Below are 20,038 nucleotides of genomic sequence, written 5' to 3'. Positions count from 1 at the left end.
CACGTTTCAATTTTCGGTGGACAAAGAAAACCTAGCAAATCTACTCAAACGGTCCTATGTGCAAATGAGAACATATGTTTTTAATAAATTAATGTCTGCATATAGTTACAATATTTTCTGGAATATTCTGTAACCAATCGATAGGTACACTAATATACTCTCATTTCATTTTAGTGTTGTTCACGTTCACTGAGGATTTAAATAGACCTTAAATATGAACTAATGTTCTTGTAACTTACCTTCATTTTCAGAAACTGCTCAAACTAGGAAAGCACGATAACCTGCAATAGAGAAAGCCACACAAAAAAGATCAATTATCATTAAGAGGATCAATTTTAATTTTTTTGAACACACGGCTTCGCTTTGGAATAAAACGGGATAAATTCGGATTCACCGATTCCATTCATTTTAATTCCAAGTCGAAGAAATCTAAAAGCCATTGTCAGAAGAGGTGTCAGAAATAATCGTTTTTTCAACACACGAGTTTTCAGAACAAGTTTATGATCAATAGCATCATTCAATGGTTTAGCTACTGTTAATTTAATTGTAGTTTAAATAGAATATCAATAATTACCTGCTATTGCAAAACTCTAAACTATTTTGGGAATCTGAAATAAAAATATACAGAAAAAGATGTCATTATCCCAAAAACGTACATTCGTTTAAAAAATGTAAAGATTTCACAAAAATTCGTCAGACCTGTTGAGCTTGAAATATTGGCTTAATCATTTATTCATAGAATTTTGGAAATCATCACATTATTTGTTAGGAGCAATTTAAACGAAATTGTATAGTTACCTCAACGCAACAGCACCGTCTTCCATCAGTCAAGCATTACTTCCTCCAGACATTTTTCTTTCGTTCTAATTTGTCCCACCTACCCTGCTAATGGCTTTGGTCACATGAAATGACAAGACTTGTATTTTATGTAAAATAAACGTTAGTTATATGTATAGATTAGAAATTCTCCCGATTGATAATTTCAGACAAAATTGTACAGAAAAAAAACTGAAAATAATAACCGCCTTTGAACGAGTGAAATGAGTGGATGAATGATATTCAATAATTACTAATTTCACGAGAGAACAAAAGATTTAAAAATATCAGAAAGTAAAACTACACTCGTTTCGGTTCGTTTTTTGTCAACATGATTTCTCATCTTCTGTATTCTCTTGTATCACGGTTTCATTATTATTGTTGATCGAATTGGTTGTTTAGCGTTTTGCATCTTCGTTTCCGAAGCCAGCACGGATGATGATCCAATCTTTGTCTCATGATACGAACTACGTACTCTCATCACTGAAGTCTGGGGACATTTGACGGAAAACAATTGCAGGGGAGGTCTTTTTTTGTCAGCTGGCAATTGAAAGTGTGTAGGTGTAGTTTTGTTGTAAACATTTATAAATTATTTTTTATAATAATTGTAGCTGAATTTGCTGCATTCCTCTAGTTTGATTCGTGTGGTTGTTAAGAGTAAGTCGTGTTTACAATTTGTCCAAGTACTGTGATAAATCTGGGAGACCCTCTTTCAGACCCTTACGCTTACGAATGTCCTGGACAACGGTGTATGGTTTGGTGTTGGGTTCGGCTGGGTCCCCGGGCAGGATTTGCCAGTGATCAAACACACACTGTGGGAATGCCTGTCCACCAGTGTTGGACCTGGAAACGATATTGTACGATGAACATTTAGTTTTTTTTCGAAACAAGCAAGCACATTCTTATTTACGACAAACAGATATACCCACATTTGAGCGACCGAAAATAAAAATTGCAAGAACAGAATATTCTCCGTAAAACCTGCTTTGAATAAATTAGCCTGTAAAAATCAAATAAAAAGTTCAAACGTAAAAATCAAACTGGGGATTATTTATTTTAACCGGTTTTTTTGTACTGTAAGTTCATCCTTGCCTCATTCTTTGGGTGAGAACTTTTGAAGCGATTTTTATGCTGAAGAATCTCAATCCGATTTTTACGATTAAAGTTTTCTTTCATTTATTTTTGAATTATAATATATTTGGTTTTACGGGGCTTGTTATGTCCTTGCGATATTTATTTTCGGCATTTACTGTCATAAAACAGAAAATGAATGATTTGCAGATATTTTCACATTCGTCGCATATAAGACAAGAAAATTTAGATAGTGTACAACAACGTTAATAGTGAATTTATGTATTGTAAGACAGGTATTGTAAATTCTACGAGGAAGAAAAAACAATGTTTTCGAACAAAATTTTACTTTGGCAACTTTGTTTTGCCAGCAATCATTGAAGATTCTGCTGAACGAATAGACCAAAATTGCCGTACTGTTTGTGGAAAAAAAATGCGAGCTGCAAACTCACCTCAAATCAGCAGTGAAGCCAAACGACTCATTGACAGGCAGGTACGCCTTGACGACGAACATGGGCGTACCGGCCACCTGTGCTTCCTCGAAGACGTGTCCACGACGACGATTCAGCACACCGTAGATACCACCGACAGCAACCTCTGGGCACTGGATTTCACACAGGTAAACTGGTTCCATCATGCGTGGCGCAGCAGTGATGTACGAGGCGTACAGGACACGACGAGCGGTCGGAATGATTTGGCCACCACCACGATGGATAGCGTCAGCATGCAATGTTACGTCATAGATGTTGAAACGAACACCTGTGGAACAAATTACAATATTCTGTGTGATTAGGGGCTCACGCTTTTCACTCAAGGTCTAAATTCGACAAACGCTTCAGACCTGTTGAGCTTGAAAAAATGTTTATCCATCAAATTTATTTTCGTGGATGTAAGAGTATCATCATTTAGATCATAAAGTGCAAAATAATACTTCAAATCTACTTACCACGCATATTTTCTTCGGCTAGCACACCTTCCTTGGATGCCCACTGGAAGCCAGCGACAACCGAGTCCTTGATTTCGTTCAGATACTGCACACCCTTGGTGCAATCCACGACGATGTTGGGGCCTGTGCCGTCCGGACCGAAGCACCAGATCTTACGGGCTTCAGTAACGTCGTAGTCGTACTTCTCGGCCAGGTAACGAGCACGAACCTTAAAGTCATCACGCGAGTTGACTTCCCCGTTGTCAATATCCTCAGCTAATCCGTCCGGCATTGGGACAGCCTTCATGAACAGACGATTGTGCTTGTTGGGTGACTTGGACAGACACATCTGGTCAGATTCATCGGATACGGTTTCACGGTACGAAACGACAGGGTCGGACTTCTTCAGTGGAATACAGGCATGATCTTCTTCGAGATCCTTGAGACAAATTTCTAGATGCAGCTCACCAGCGCCAGCGATGATGTGTTCGCCAGATTCTTCAATGATACACTGTACCATAGGATCCGATTTAGCCAGACGTTTGAGACCTTCTACCAATTTTGGTAAATCAGCCGGGTTCTTGGGTTCGACGGCAACACGCACGACCGGCGATACAGAGAACTTCATAACCTTCATGTTGTGAGCATCCTTGAAGGTACTGATGGTTCCGGTTTTCACCAAGAACTGATCGACACCAACCAAACCACAAATGTTACCGCATGGAACATCTTCGATAGCTTCCACATAACGTCCCATCATAAGAATGGTACGCTGAATAGCCTTCTCGTACAAATCTTCTCTCTTTCCGGGAGTGTAGTTGGGACCCATGATGCGACACTTCTGACCAGTGGCGACTTTACCGGCAAACACACGACCGAAAGCATAGAATCGTCCCTTATCCGTTGTCGGTACCATTTTGGACACGTACATCATGAGTGGTCCTTGAGGATCGCAATTCTTGACGGCAACCGCGGCCTCGTCGTCATGTGGACCTTCGTACAACATCTCCATACGGTACTTTTGGGCTACAACAGGGGATGGCAGATGGATGGCTATCATTTGAAGTAGAGCTTCACCGGCTGGCAACCAGGAACGCATCACAACCTTCAGCAGGCTCTTGCCGTCCTTGTCCTTGTCTTCGTGCTTCAATGTAACCTTAATCCTCTCGAGCAGTTTCGGGATTTCATCAGTCTTGTAGTTCATGACTGCGTCAAACACCTTATAGATCGGATCCAGCACGTACATAACAAAGGAACGCTTGTTATCATCATCCTTAACCTTGGCCCATTTCTTCGTCTTGGCGTTGAAGAAGTTCTCACCCCACAGACGGTTCATTAGTTTCACCACGTCAATCTTGAACATAACAGAGTACATCTCAGCAAACTGCTTAAGAGTGAAAGCCCATCCATGCAAACCGGATCCGAAACCGACGGAACCCTTTGACGGATCGACACGGACTTCTCCCATTGGGCCACCGTCATCATTGTAGGTCGCAATAATAACGTTCACGTTCTCCACGATACGCTGGAAAGTCTGGTACAGGTCTTCAGCCTCCAGTTGCAGCTCCAACAGTGCACGGTCCATTTTGTTCATGAACAGAACCGGCTTGATACGCTCGGCGATGGCCTGGCGCAGTACGGTTTCGGTCTGGACGCACACGCCCGACACGCAATCGACGACCACCAGTGCACCGTCGGTGACACGCAGCGCGGCAGTTACCTCCGACGAGAAATCGACGTGCCCGGGCGAGTCGATCAGGTTGATCAAGAAGCCCTTACAGTCCTTATCGCGCTGGTCTGGGTTGGTGATGAATACCAGATCCTGCTCCTCCAGTTCGAAGTACATCGAGATTGCACTGTGGAAGCAGAGAGGAGGGTTACAATTTTATTTTAAGATGAAAGGTATTAGTATAGGAAAAATATTGTGTCATGGAGTAGTCATTGATTTTATCGTATTTTGCAGTCGGTAACTGATTTTCAATTCTAGGAGAAAATCTTAAAAACAGATATCGGTTCTGGAAAAGATCGAAAGCCACACTTCTATTGACATTTTCGTTTTACTGATGGTCATTTGGCATAACGTACTTTTGGCATAATTTATGTTATCTCCAGGATAACGGTCATTTGGCATAATTTTTAATTTTGCGTAAAGTGAGGTTCATTTGGCATTACGGACATTTGGAATATTGGACATATGGCATAATTTTGAGAAGTGATCACACTTGAGGTCATTTGCTATTTTTTCACCCACAGAGAAGCAACACATAATTTGAGATTGTGCGAGAAGTATGGAAATTCGGCATATTTTTGAGCCATGCTGATGCTTAAGGTCTTTTGTATAAATATTTTTAGGTCAAGCAAAGCAGTAATTTAGCATAACGGTCGTTTGGCATAGGTATATGTAGTGATAAAGTTATTTATTACCAGAATATTTGAGTATATCCTTTCCTGTATGGAATGTATTATGTATTTTGATTGTATGTTGACGACAATAGACTTCAAAACTGCTCCTTATTTGAAAAAAAAAGAAAAAAAATCAACCCTATTTTTGAGTAAACCGGGCAACCGATAGGATTATTAGTTTGCTCACGAGAGCTATTTGGTATACAGATCCAAAGAACTGCTCATGTTTGAAAAAAGGAATCAACTCCGAAATTCGAGCAAACCGGGTAAACCAGTTTACTTGCGAGGGCTATTTGGTGTACAAATTCAAAGAACTGCTCATGTTTGAAAGAAGGAATCAGCTCTTGTTTCTGGCAAGCGACTATTGATGTGAATGCCGCGAACGAATATTGTTTCAAAGACAACGGATCAGGTGGTATGGACTTTTGCTCGCAGCCGACAGCCATCGGGAAGTTAGAGCAATCCTAATCAACACATAGAGTCGGCGACAGGAATGAAGCAGAATGCGTCAATGATTAATAAGTTTTCTGGGCATCAAACTCCTTTGGAGATTTAGCTGGCGGTGGTTTGAACGATGGAGACCGTGGTGATGATGATAATGTCGTTAATAGTTTTCTGATCCCACGTGGTTTACGATGTCGCAAAGGCGGTATAGATATAGAGCATGGTGAAAATGGGCGCATGGTAATGTTTGATTTTTAATGGCACTGATATGAGCAACACGGTGTGATATGAAATTCTTCGATTGCAAAACCTCGAAAAATTGATTCACAATCCGACATTTCATAACCGCAGCAACGAAAGCTGGGAGAGAAATGCTATAGAAACATGCTTGCTTGTTGGACTCTAGTATTGCTATTTTCTTTTCCTTTTGTTGGAATCGAAACAGTAATTAATTATCTTATTAGCAGCATGCATTTGAATTTATATGTTTGAGTTAATGCGGTATTCGGGTTAATAACATTCGGACAAGCGGTCTATTCGGGCTGATGACATTCGGGTAAATGATCCATTCGGATAAATAGCTTTCGGGTAAACGTATTTCGGGTAAACGTCATTCGGGTATATCTAGAGAAAATTTAGAATAGGACGTAAGTAACAATGAGATTCTCTTTGGTGTCTTTCTCTTCTGTTCATTACTCGGCCATTTCAACATTTACTACTCTACTCTTTGCATAATATTCTAGTAAAAGCCGTCGGCTTTCGATGTGTACTGGAAAATTAGTGCAAAGTGTTGTAATGACGTCGTAATAAACGAAAGAGAAAGTAAACAAAGAGAGGCTCTCAATGTTACTTACGTCCTATTGAAAATTTTCTCTAGAAATGTCTTTCAGGCGATTGACATTCGGGTGAATGTAACACAACCGTATAAGGTTCTATCACATTCGCCCGAATGACATTCGCTCGAAAGTCATTTACCCGAATGATGTTCACCCGAAAACCATTTACCAGAATGGACCATTTACCCGAATGTCATTAACCCGAATGGATCACTCGCCCGAATGTCATTAACCCGAATACCACATTCACTCAAGCACAATATAAAATCCGAGTAATTGTCCAGTTTAGAGACTTTGGTGATAGCGGTTCGATTTTAATGCTCTTTTCCCATAATTAGAGGTGGATTGCTGCTGTCAAACATGAACAAATCCTTGGATCTGCATGGAAACTGTTGATCCACTGGTCTGCCCGGTTTACTCAAACATAATAGTTGGTTCCTTCTTTCAAAACAAGAGAAATTTCTTCAATCTATATACCAAATAGCTCTCTACATAATATTGGATTTCAAGACTAGAGGCGCACGCCGCCGAATCCGGTAAAAATCGGCGGCGCGCCGGCGTCGCGCCGATGTGCTTACTATTTTTACATGCAATCGTCGGTCACACCTCTATTCAAGACAGCTGTGATAAGCGTTGCTAAGAGTATGTTTCGGTGCAGTCCTTCACGGATGATTCTTCCATCTAAACCAAAGTTTTTTTTTCAGAAAACTAAAACAAATTGGTCATCAGACAAAATATTTGGAAGCTCACCGAATACAACTCATTTACAAACAAGTTGTTGCCTTGGCTTTCTTGCCCCATCGAGCTATTCCAATGGCACTCGAAGAATTGTTGTCCAAAGGTTCTTGACGATTTTTTGGATTACATTAGTAAAAAATGTATTTTCGGTAGGAAGGAAGCTAACCAAAAAGTTTTTCGATGCCCGCTCTTTCTCCCCGCTTCGTGGTCAGTTTTCGAAAATGTATCGAAAAAGATTCCTAGGACCATCAATAATGTGGAAGGCTGGCACTATAAAGGGAACGGTTTGTTAAGCCGTGGAAATCCTACATCTATGGTGTGTTGAAGTAGTTGCAGCTTGAAGAGAAAAACCCTAGTACGGATGTTTTACGTACACTACAAGCGGTACCGGCAGCTAAAAAGTCTAAAAAGAACTCTCGAATAACCCTAAAACTGGAAACCCTATTTAAATCATACAAACCAGGTTATTGAATTAACTATTTGACTGGTATCGCTAATTTGTATTTCAGCTTAATAAATTAATTTTTTTCGATTGACATTTCGATGTTTTTCGGCTATATGGAATTCGGGCGAATGGCATTCGGGTTTATGTTGCATTCGGGCGAATGTCTTTCGGGTATTCGTGGTATTCGGGTTTATGTGACATACGGGCAGTGATGTACCGATGGGAAAAATTCCATCTTCCCGGGTTTTTATTTTTGGGTTTTAACCGGGTTTTTTCCCAAATCATTTTAACCCGGACGAAATATGGGTTTTTTCGTTTTATTGAATGTATGATGTTCATTTAATGTTTTTTAACCTTTCGGCAGTGCACTGAGTGCACGCGCTCTGAAAATCTAACGAAATCGTCTTAGGGCACCAGCGGCTGTTCGTTCAGTGGGCCATAAGTGCGACTTCCGGAGGGTTAAAGAATCTTGCATTTACATTTGAGAGACCTAAAATAAAAGTCGCAAGCATAAAACATGCTTTCTAGAACCCACTCCAGATATCTTAGCATGTAAAAATCGAATATAAACATCAAGCGTAAAAATCGGACAGAGATCCTTGAGCATGAGAATCGCTTAGAATATTCTCACGCGAAAAAGTTGGCAAGTATGAACCTCCAGTATAATTCGCTCACAGGAAATTCCATACAACGTTACATTCAAGATTAAAAGTTGGATAAAGAAAAGTCCTTTGTAAGAACCGGATATACTTTTTTACGGTTTTTATTCTATAGGACATAATCGAAAAGCTCCTGTCCGATTTTGAAACTTGAAGTTCAAATCCAATTTTCACATTCTAGTATATTTATAACGGGTTTTACGAAGCAAGTTCCTGCGACTTTAATTTCGGTCCATTCCATATTCCAACTTGTTTCATATAATAGTGGGAACAATAGTCATTGTTACTCTGACTAGTGAAAATTAGAATAATCGTGTGATGCCCAACTACTTTTATTCTGCTTGTTACTCATTTTAGGGGTTGCTATACTTTTAGCGAAATAAGGTAGGTATGCACACAAAATTGAGAAAATACCTATTTAGTTCGGTGAAAAGTAAAAGTGAGTAATATGCAGAAAGCGAGTGGCCTTGACATTCGTCTTTAGTATGAACAGTAATCAGAACTCTCACAAATCGCAATCCGAATTCTTTCGGCATCAACTACATCAGCAACAGTAGAAAAAATGTTTAGTACGTTTAGGTGGATTCACAGTAAGAAACGCAATCGACTTAGCCCAAAACGTGTTGAAAAGTTTTACTTATTTAACCACAAAAAAGTTAAAAGTTACTTATTTAACCACAATATTTGTAAAGAAATGTTGGATCACCGCTATAACAATTGTTTGATTCAATCGAGGAAAACCATTTAGAATTAATATACATGCAAAACTTTATGACAATAATGCTCATAAATAAAATAAAAATGTTTGGATAACAATACATCAATGTTCAATTACTAAAATATCAAAACACGCAAAAAACCCAATCTTTCCGCGAAAAAACCGTTTTATCCGGGAAAAAACCTTGGGTTTTTTCCCCAAAACTTTAAAAACCCGATTTGGTACATCACTGCATACGGGTAAATGGCTTTCGGGCGAATGTCATTCGGGCGAATGTGATAGAATCCTTCTGGGTATAGGAAAGGGCGCTAGTATTTTAACCATCAGGTATATATCTCAATTGAAATAAAATGTAAAAGATAAGAGTTAGTTTCCCTTTACTCGTCAGGAAACTGAAACAGAGCTTCTGTGCTTGTCCAACTGAAACCTATCTCGGAACCAACCAGTTGCTTTAGGATTTCACATTGTGTGAAGTGTTTGGTTTTAGTGTCCAACTGGCGCCAATTTGGTGTTAGTTTGGATATATCGTCAGACTGGAGCAAGTTGATATCAGTTATTGACGAGTGGAACACGAAACATTCAAATTCAACTTTTCTGAGTTAGGTGTTGCGCCCCCATGTGCAAATTGGTTCGTCCATTTTGCCTCCTTTGGTGTGAAACATTTTGCAATATCTAGTACTCAACACCCTGAGCAGGAAATAGCAAATTTCCGACCTGACGTAGACAAAATAAAACCAAGAACAATGATCCCGAGGACAAATCTCGGGGCCCGACAACCTTTAACAACACATACTTAAATAAACTAACCTGAAATCATTCCGCCTGACTCAAAGTCTAACCACCAACGACCGTGAGAACAATCCACGGAAATCTCCAATAAGATACCAGCTAACAAACATTACTCCAACTACAATTGCGCCATGGCAATTGGCAATAATATCGGAGTATTAGCGTATCAGAGGGAAGAAATATCAAATGCAAAAATAAACGTCTTGGGGCCGATTTTTCCCCATCGCTTAACTTTTAAACCAGTACGCTTAAATCTGGCTTAAACGTTAAGCGAGGGTGAAGAAATCGGCCCTTAACGGAGAAAACAGTCCAACAGAAGATGAACATACGCAGACCGTCGATCGAAAATATTGACACCACTAACACATCTATGTTAGTTCGGAACCCTACACGTTATGCACACGATCCGGCAAGATGTATAACCGGTCCATCGAAGATGCCGAAGGAAACCGTGTTGACCATGACGGGCAACATAAAAGTTCAGGTGCACTGCCGAATCACTTCCAACGTCGCAGCGGAGCAAAAAACTTTAACACATCAGTAATTGACGAAACAAACGTTCAGTACAATACGGGTCCCACGCAGACCGCTCAACTGGTTGCGGATAGTGGAGAGGCTCTGCGTGAAATCACAACCAGCCCGAACATCCCAAAGTCGAGAGACATGCATTACAGTAATAGTGCTAAGGAAGTGAATGTTTTGACGAACACGATCGCGGTTGACTTTTCGCAGACCCGTCTTAGACTTTCAGTGCGTGAGGTGGAACAGTTGATCTAGATGAAAATGGAACTTGATCTTACAGAAGTTTTACATATTCAGCTACATCATACGATGCAAGTAGTACTAATAACGTTCAGATCCTTAGCCGGAGCACAAAGCTTCGTAGCAAAGAACAACGTGCAACATGACGTCGAATATGTAAACGTCAAAACCAAGATCCCCGTGGATATGCATCGTGATCTAGCGGAAATATGTCTACATGATCTGCCACCTCGTACTAGCACTGATTATATTAAAAGATTTATGTCGAAATATGAAGAAGCGGAATCCGTCACTGTTGCCACTTGCAGACGCTTTTTCCCTGGCATTCTCAATAGTGTTCGGATTCTGGGAAAGCGGCTGAACCAACCTATACCGTTTTACTTGATTTTCGAGGGTAGAGCATTCCAAGGTCTTAAACACATACAAAGAACTCTATGCACATACCCTGGGCAGACGTCCACCTACCAGTTCGGTAACCAGACGGCACACAACTGTTAGCCATACGCCAAACCAACTAAAGAAAACTCATCTATAACCAACACTACCACCAGCCTTCAACATCTGCTGATACACCAGACAGCCGACCAAAAAAATGCAGAATATTCCACGGTATCCCCAAGCCAATAGTTAACACACACACACACACACACACACACACACACACACGCACGCACGCACGCACGCACGCACGCACGCACACACACACACACACACACACACACACACACACACACACACACACACACACACACACACACACACACACACAAAGAAGAAATAAACAACAAAGAAGACGGCTATACCAACTCGAAAACACAAAAGGCACCAAGCATCCAAGAGCGACAACCAAAAATCCAGCGACGAAGACATGGGCGCAAACACGAAAATCAATATAAGAAACGGAAAGTAGCTCGCCCAGAATAGGAGTAAAAATGTATGGTTATTTCTATAATTTTGCATGAACCGCAATTTTTTTATTTTCGGAATTGTATATTATATTTTACCCTGGATAACGACCCTGGGGTTAAAACCCTAATCAATAATAATAATAACAAAGTCTGTAAAATGTACACTTGCAGTACAGTCGAACCTTACTGCCCTGCACGCAAACCTAGGTGAATTACAACAATCATCACATAGACTGCACAGCCCTTCAAGAAACGCTCGTCAAGATCGGTATTATCCCAACGCCATGACTGAGTTGCCGCTACACATGAGACGGCTAGAGGTGCCAACGTCTACCAAATAGTTGGCCTAGGAGCTAGGACTGACTTCCTGTCAAAAGCAATAACGTTTGATATTGGGTTGAATCCTTTGTTTTCGATAATATGTAGCACAATAATTTCAATCCACATGCCGCAAGACGTTACCAACGTCGGAATCAAACTACGAAACTTAATTGAACAACTACCAAACCCACATATTTTGATGTGTGATATCAACTCGCAACGCACTCACCAAGGCGGTGGAGGTGGTCCTAAACGATCGCGATATCTGCATCGAGACGTTGGATTTTAAATAAAGTAGACTATCCATATGACGAGCATATCTACAACGCTATCGGTCACGACCGAGAGTAATCAATCGAACTCTCTGAAATAATGCTAAGAGTGTTGTACACTGCTGTAATCCAGAGGTCGCCGATATACTTTTAAAAGACATTCTAGCTGCCCTAGAGCATACGTTCACAGCAGGGTGAATCCGTGTTGATGGGTCATTTGAGGTTCCACAATCATAGCCCTGCTCCCTAGTATTACTCAGGCAAAATTCAACAAACTGGTAGGCCAGATAAACGTTTACCATCAACACATCTTCACAGACCACATTAGAAGCTTTGGGGGTTTTCCCGCAGCTTCAGTGAAGAACCAATCAATCCATGAAAATAAAATATCTATAAAATTTGCTGTTCATGCTAAATCTTCTTCCTTTACATTCTAGAATAAGAATGTGTCCCAGGAACAAAAATAATCTTCAATTATGCGCGACCTTGAAATCCATGTCTCGTTTGATTTTCGAGAATGCAAACAACATTCAATTAAACTATATCGAAATCATAATAATACAAATATAACCCGAATCTAACAATCAATCATCAATTGCAGAATCAAGAACTGCCCCACTATGAAATTTCAGGTTAAGGAACCGTAAGATTACGAAATCCTTCAATACATGAAACAAAATAATTGCGCAGCCAACATTCATGCACTAATATTTCGCAATGTGGCGCAGGATTCTACTCACAGCAGATTTTACAAATTGTATACAATCAAAGATAATGAAATTCATCCAGTACTTGATTTGAGGTGCAAAACCCAGTCTTTCTCCCGAACAAAGCTGGTCGAGTAAGTGCGAACGGAATGTCAGTTGTAAATATCACAAAAAATATCTACAAAAATCAAAATATTTTGACGAGCGTACCCATTGTATATGCACACATAACTATCAAAATAGACTGTAATATACGACAAAACGAGTCTTATCCACGTTAGCTGACAAATACACGACTTTCACCAACACAGCCCAAGAAACAGCGAAGTGCACGACTCGTGTACATTGCAACAGTAAAATAGTGAGTTTGTGCATAAACGTCGCAGCTGCATTATCCAACTGACATCTGGACTATGTTTCTTTATGTGGCGGTATAAGCGTAGTGAACATTACACAAAATAATTACTCACGTCGACTTGATGGTGATGCACCGTTCCTGCTCGTCCTTGCGGGTATCGGTGAAACGGGTCTCACCAGCCTTCGCACCGGCGATGATACCAGCCTTCGAGACCAGCGAATCGGTCAGCGTAGATTTTCCATGATCGACGTGGGCGATGACGGACATGTTACGGATATTCCGCTTCTTGTCCATCATGGCACGAATTTCGTCTACGGTGAAGTTAACCTAGGTTAGGGATAAAAAGAGAAGAAAATCAATAAACATGCGCCTGGAAAAATGCTTGCAGATTGCAGTCACAAAAAATCAATTCACATCCAACCATTTGCCCCCGTGTGGAATGTTAATTTAGCATTCTTTTTTTCAGCGAAATACATAACACGTCATTTGGCTGTTCACCATTCCAATATTTTTTAAAGTAGGACAGCATTTCACCATCAGCTGAAACCTCGCTTTGCGACGTAATTGCTGTAAGTCAAAGCCAACTCAGCTTGAAAAAAGAACACCCAGCAGAACATACCATTTTTATGCGTTTGAGATCAAATCCAATAGAAAAATCGAACTAAATGCAACTTTTTCACTGTCTTTCAGCTTCTGAAACGTGTCTTATTTTAGTTTTTCTGACGTTTATCGCTCGCCGCTTATGCACGTTGCACTGGAAAATGTTCTATAGCTAAACAAGGGATCTCACTCCCATTGCTCTTTGCAACAAACTATACTGCTATTACTTGTGTCTGGCCTGTTTTCACACTAGCCAACAATAAAGAATAAAACACTGCCGAATGCAACTCAATCTCGCAGTTGAATGTCCATTTTCCATTGTGGTCCCATCTTTCATAGTGGTCTTCGGCCGGAAAAAGAAAGAGACGGCCTCGTCTCCGCCCATCGAAAGGCCCTCTCTTTTCCCCTATCATATATTCAGCGATCCACAAGTCATCCGACATCTTGATTTGGCAACGAGGCATTCCTTCACTACTTTCACAACAGCCTTTTTTCCGCAAAATACGGCATTTTTCGAGGACACTCCAACAAATTCATGCATCTTCTATCCAGATATACCGTTTCTAGTACGAAAAGATCACAAAACTCACCATTTTGGCTGTTTTCAGCTAGGATCTTAGCACGGCACCAAAAATCGACTTACACGCCGTATGCGTGCACAAAAGCGAAAGAGAACGACGTAACCAAGCTGACGACAACGAGAAGGGCCGAGCGTGGCAGCTGCGAAAATTTGTTCAGCTGTGGATACACACTGGATAATGAAACATGGCGTTGCGGATAATCTTTTTGCGTTTTACAAGTACACGCTCCGCGTGGGTTAAACTTATTTTGAGTAAAAGTACTTCATAAAAAAGCGCTATTCATTTTTTTACGTACGTTCCCTAAAAGCAGATCATTGGGGCATTTTTAAAAATCTGCGAAGTTAAATGCATTTCTTTCCATCAAAATAGAAATACATTTTGCAATGCGTGTTAGACGTCAAAACCCTGAAAGAAATTTGCTCTGCATCCAACAAATTCGAACGAAGTATAAATCTAGGTTAGCGTTTTTGACAGTTGTCCCAGCAAAAGGATAGGGATCAGGGTAGCTCAAGGTGTGGTCGTGAAAATCCAATGCTATAAAATATTTTTTATTTGTTGTTTTACGTAGAAACAGTAAAAAAAAGTTCGATTATGTATCTCTAACGTCAGCTGCATCGCAAAAAATCAAAAATAGCATATGGCTTTATGGCCGAATTTTCGCAAGCCACTAGTGTGTTATCCTAGGGGCAGATCACTCTAAGAATGTATAACAAATGCATTTAATTTCCATTTTTGCATTAACTTTGCTCTCCCTCGCAGAAGTTTGTTTATCAAACGCCCTACGCTGATCCACTATGTTCGGCGTTTTGTTGAATGTAGGGCTCAAGGTGTTTAGAGTTCTAAGATGTTTCGTCTTTGGCAGTAACTAGGTGAGAGGCGAGGTAAGCGTGCAACTGGCTGCGGGGGTGAAAAATGACAGCTAACAACTTCGTGTGCAAACTGGAATCCAAGCAATCATACATCGAGATGAATGTTTCATCACTAGTAACTAGTAAACAATATTAGGTTTGTTCCAGTACACGGAAGTCACTCCGGAGTAAAAAGGAGCAAAAAATTTTTGCTCCTTTTTACTCCGGTTTGCTACCATAAGAAGAAAAAAGAGAAGAAGAGAGTACAGGAACGATTTTCTCCGGAGTACTTCCAGTTTCTCCTGGTACTGGAACAGACCTATTGTTAGCTGTCGTTTTTAAAACCAGCTTGGCTGATCGGCGGTTTTAGACAATCGTATCACCTGAGAATAAAAGCTCCTTGGTACACGCAACCATAAAAAACTTACAGAATAAGTTCTTTTAACTAAAATTTAGGTGCTTTTGAGTTGTACGTCGCTTTCGCACTTTTTACAGCCAATTTCTTCACCTGGATGAATTCGGCTAATTGGTCGCCAGCAACCTGAAAACTGGTTTTCAGCTAAAACCGGTTTTCATCCAGTGAAGAAATTGGCCGTTAGTGTTGTCAAAAACAAAACGAGAGATTCGACTCAGTCGAGGTCTTCCGTGAATTAAGGTACTTTTGAGTTGTTTGGGGCATACTCAAAATTAGGTAAATTCAACTTAAATTGAAGCAAATTAACCTCAAGGTTGAGTTATGATTCTTGCCCTAGTTAAATGGAAACTCCTTTCAACACGGTTTGCCTAATTTTACCTTCCTGCACAATACCACGAGATTGAGTCCAAAGTAATTTTAGGTGGTTTTTCGGTGGCGTGTAGGGCTAGTTTGTTTATAGGGTTCTGACGTCTTACACGCAACGCAAAATACATTGCACGAAACCCAAAAAAGAATATGGATTTTCGATTTTGATGGAAAGAAATGCATTTAATATCGCAGATTTTTAAAGTGAATTTAAAACGATCTGTCCCTAGGGGTTATCCTTCAGGCTGGGGAACAATTTTTCACGAGTAGTCTACCCCCGCATACTTTGGATCATCGCAAATGCGACCACAGTCCCAACTAAAAATATTTTTAAAATGACCGTTCAAGCGGGCGAAGCATTGTTGACGGAAGTGAAGCTAGTGTCCTGGAAAAATTCGACTACAGCATCGATTACTGCGCTACCTGTAAACGTTTGCTAGTCGTACGATTAATTTAAAATGGCAGTGGTAGATTCTTGTACACGGTTGTAAGTCGTTGGCTTTAAATTGAGCGTAGTCTGTTAAATGTGTCCTCTAGTTGGGAAATGCTGGTATGTCGGCGGTAATATTTTAACGGATGTCAAAATTCACCTTGAAGGAAATACAACGAATGAAACCTTACTTGCTCAGTACAGCTGTTGTAGCAAAAGAGAGAAAAGTTTTTTCTTTTGAATGCAAAAATGACAAATCATTGCTACATCTCACTCTCGCGCGATTACTGAAATTCTGAGGATATGACCTTGGTGCTGCAGAGACTGAAAGAGAGAGGAAGAGAAATATTAAAATGTATTGAAGGGATGTAAACAAGAAGAGACACAGTATACAAAAGCGACAGCTAAAACTGAACAAAAAGGAAGACTTGGTTTTCTTTCTTCTTAAGGTTATTGCGGTCCCGGATAGAAATGAACAATAGTATTTGCTATTGGCTCTCAAACCTGAAACTTATCCACTCGACGCGCCAACTAGATTTTGTTATCGGTACGAGTCAACTGATGCCGAAAGTATTTTCTTGCGTTGATGATATAGGATCAATATGGAGCGCCATGCTGGAACGGATTTCCGATGGAAATCAAGCAAGAATACTCCTTCAAGAATGCACTGAGGAGAATCATATAGTTTTAGTGTAAGCTAATTTCAAAATTTTATTCGCTGCTAATATTGTTAACTCTACAGACACTTTATACAACAGACTAGCGGAGAGAAAAACAATAAAACTAGCAACCATGAATGTAAACTGGCATCACGGAAGCTTCCATAAGCTTTGCATGGGCTTCCTCTCCAATTTTTTACACTTCGCTAGTCTGTGTATAAAGTGTCTGTAATTAACTCTAACAAAAACTACCTTCCTTGACCAGTGTAAACTAACAGATTTTCGTACGCAATAAAACCACAGACTAACAGACATAACACTTAACAACTTCGCTTCGCTCGCTTTAACGGTCAGTTTAAATATATTTGTAGTTGGGACTGTGGCCACATTTGAAATTATGGCGCCACTGACATATGAACAAGCATATGGGGGATAGACCACTAGTGAAAAATTGTTCCCAAAGCTGAGGGGTAACCCACCACTAAATGAATGTTTGGGACCGTGAATAAAAGGTGGTGCTAGTGTTCTTGGAAAATCGTCGGATCGATGTTTTTTTTGAGGAAATTCCTTCATAGTGTTATGTCTGTTAGTCTGTGATAAAACTACAAATTACAAATATTCTATTTCAATTATTTTAAAACAAACAATATATAGTATCACAAAAAAATGAATTATAGGTGGTAAAACAACTCGTTATTTCGTTTAAGTCCAAAACATTCAGTCGAAATCGATATTATGTTGCGAATTAGGTGGGTTGTTTTGGATATGGAAAATGTTCACGTAGAATTTGGATTTAGCAGTGGTCAGGCAGTGGTTACTAACTCACGCTAGAAGAAGCCTGTCCGATGTACAACTGTTCCGAGATAAGATGATTCGCAAAATTCGCATAATTTTCTCGATAAAATTTATATGATTTTTTCCTTCTCACCGATGAAGGTGATAATGTTTTAATTTCGTGGAAATCAATAAAAATGTCAAAATATACACTTTAAATTTAAAAGTGAAAAACTCATGCGTTCATTCCTCAGGTGGTTTTTTGGTAGTTTGGAAAAAGAACGCGTTGTATTTATCAGGAGAAGTTGTGTGAGTGCTAATAACTTTTCGTGTGAAAACGTGAGTTTTTATTTTCGAAGTAGAAAATTATCAGGACGCATTTACTCATATGAGCGATGAATGCAATGCCTGGCAGTGGTTAACTTCGAATATCAACACCGGCACTCTTTAATCCAGTGATTTTCGCTCAGCATCGTGTTTTCAATCCAGATTTCAATCACCGAATTTCATTTTAGTATAAACTGAAACCGGAAGAACGAACTCTTAGTGATGTAACAATTTTATATATTTTTCAGAGGAAGATAACATATTTTCTTTATCAAAATTGCTTTTCATTAGAAGAAATAACATTTAATCAGAATATTGATTGAGTTTAAAAAAATAAAAATTTCCTTTTCGGTGTGTTTTGACAGATAAAAATAAAATCATCATAATTGCACACACGTTCCATCTGATGCTCGACATTCAACATTAGATCGCAAATAAGATAAACTACGAAATTTACACTCCACCGAAAAACTAACCAAAATTGAGTTCTTTTGACTCAACTTTGGTTAGCCGTGTTGAAGGTAGCTTCCCTTTAACCATACAGACATAACACTATGAAGCAATTCCCTCAAAAACATCGATCCAACAATTTTCCCAGAACACCAGCTCCACCTTTTATTCACAGTCCCAAACACTCATTTACTGGTGGGTTACCCCTCAGGTTTGGGGACAATTTTCACTAGTGGTCTATCCCCCATATGTGGCCACAGTCCCAACTACAAATATTTTTAAAATGACCGTTAAAGCGGGCGAAGCTTTGTTTTTGAGTGTTATGTCTGTTAGTCTGTGCTTTAACCACGGCAACAATCACAACTCTTTGATAGGTTTTTTATACTCAACATAAGTTTAAGTTGAATTTACCCAATTTTGAGTATACCCCAAACTAGAAAAACTTTAGCAAAAGAACTGCGGAGACTCCATTTTGGATCGATTGGATTCGCGTTTACCTGTCAAAAAACGAATCCAATCGAACATTGCCTATCCTTATAACATTGGACGTGTTGTCATACAATGCTGGGGCATACGTTGCCAAAAATGTAGTTTTTCTCTCCGCAGTTCTCTTACTAGAGTTTTTCTACCCCAAACAACTCAAAAGTACCTTATTCCACGGAAGACTTCGACTGAGTTGAATCTCTCGTTTTGTTTTTGACAACACTAATAACTGCTAAAGCGATGCTCAACTTTTCTTTTTTTTCCTTTTTTATTTCGACTATGTTAGTCAAATTTTCTTTTTTACGTTTTAACGACATTCAATTAGCTAGAGATTACTGGGTAGGGAAAGTTATGAAACTTAGAGCCATAGTACTCAAGTGAGAGCAAGGATGTGAAGTAAACAGATCGGAAAGCTAGAAGTGGCAGGGTCATTAGAACAGGCTTAATATCATGCGGGCTTAATTTTTGCCTTCTGATAATGAGGGTCGAGCTTAGGCAGAATAACTACGAATCACCCGAGTTCACTATCATGTGTCCTGATAAAGGTAGACGTATCTATCTTTACCGTGACAACCGGCAAAAATTAAGCCACGCAAGATCACCACTGAAAACCTGTCGACGATTAGCATCAATCTTAATGATGATTGCTGCTGTTCATCTCTGTAACAATGTATTTTTGCTTTCAATAAAAACATTTTTAATTTCAATAATTTTCTCTTATTTTCAATAAAAAAAATTATTAGAAAGCAAAATAAATTTATTGTCTCCCGACCAATAATTTAATTTATTGAATTTAATCCATATTTTTATTGAACCTACAAATCTTTTTTCTGCGTGTAAGAAATAACTTGTGTCACCCGCAATTTTTGCCATGCAGTTTCATGCATATCAAAATCACTGTCGAAACAAATAAAATGGAATGTAGTGTCTATG

General features: G+C 39.6%; 1 protein-coding gene across 2 annotated transcripts; it reads right to left on the bottom strand.

The window, feature by feature from the left end:
- Positions 1 to 1,131: 1,131 nt before the first annotated feature.
- On the bottom strand, positions 1,132 to 14,504 carry LOC131678996 (eukaryotic translation elongation factor 2). 2 transcript variants are annotated; one of them, XM_058959501.1, is made up of 5 exons: positions 14,363 to 14,504; positions 13,285 to 13,499; positions 2,834 to 4,668; positions 2,340 to 2,646; positions 1,132 to 1,659 (listed from the first exon to the last, which is right to left on the bottom strand). In XM_058959501.1, exons 1-5 carry the CDS (start codon positions 14,363 to 14,365, stop codon positions 1,485 to 1,487), a joined length of 2,535 nt encoding a protein of 844 aa, XP_058815484.1. In that variant the 5' UTR covers positions 14,366 to 14,504; the 3' UTR covers positions 1,132 to 1,484. The 2 variants fall into 2 exon arrangements, with proteins under 2 accessions (XP_058815484.1, XP_058815485.1); XM_058959502.1 differs by lacking the exon at positions 14,363 to 14,504 and adding an exon at positions 13,792 to 14,065.
- Positions 14,505 to 20,038: the final 5,534 nt, after the last annotated feature.

Source organism: Topomyia yanbarensis, chromosome 2, assembly GCF_030247195.1.
Source record: "Topomyia yanbarensis strain Yona2022 chromosome 2, ASM3024719v1, whole genome shotgun sequence".
In the NCBI taxonomy this organism is placed as follows: domain Eukaryota; kingdom Metazoa; phylum Arthropoda; class Insecta; order Diptera; family Culicidae; genus Topomyia; species Topomyia yanbarensis.
The sequence above is the reverse complement of the archived record's forward strand: the minus strand, read 5'-3'. Positions and strand labels throughout refer to the sequence as shown.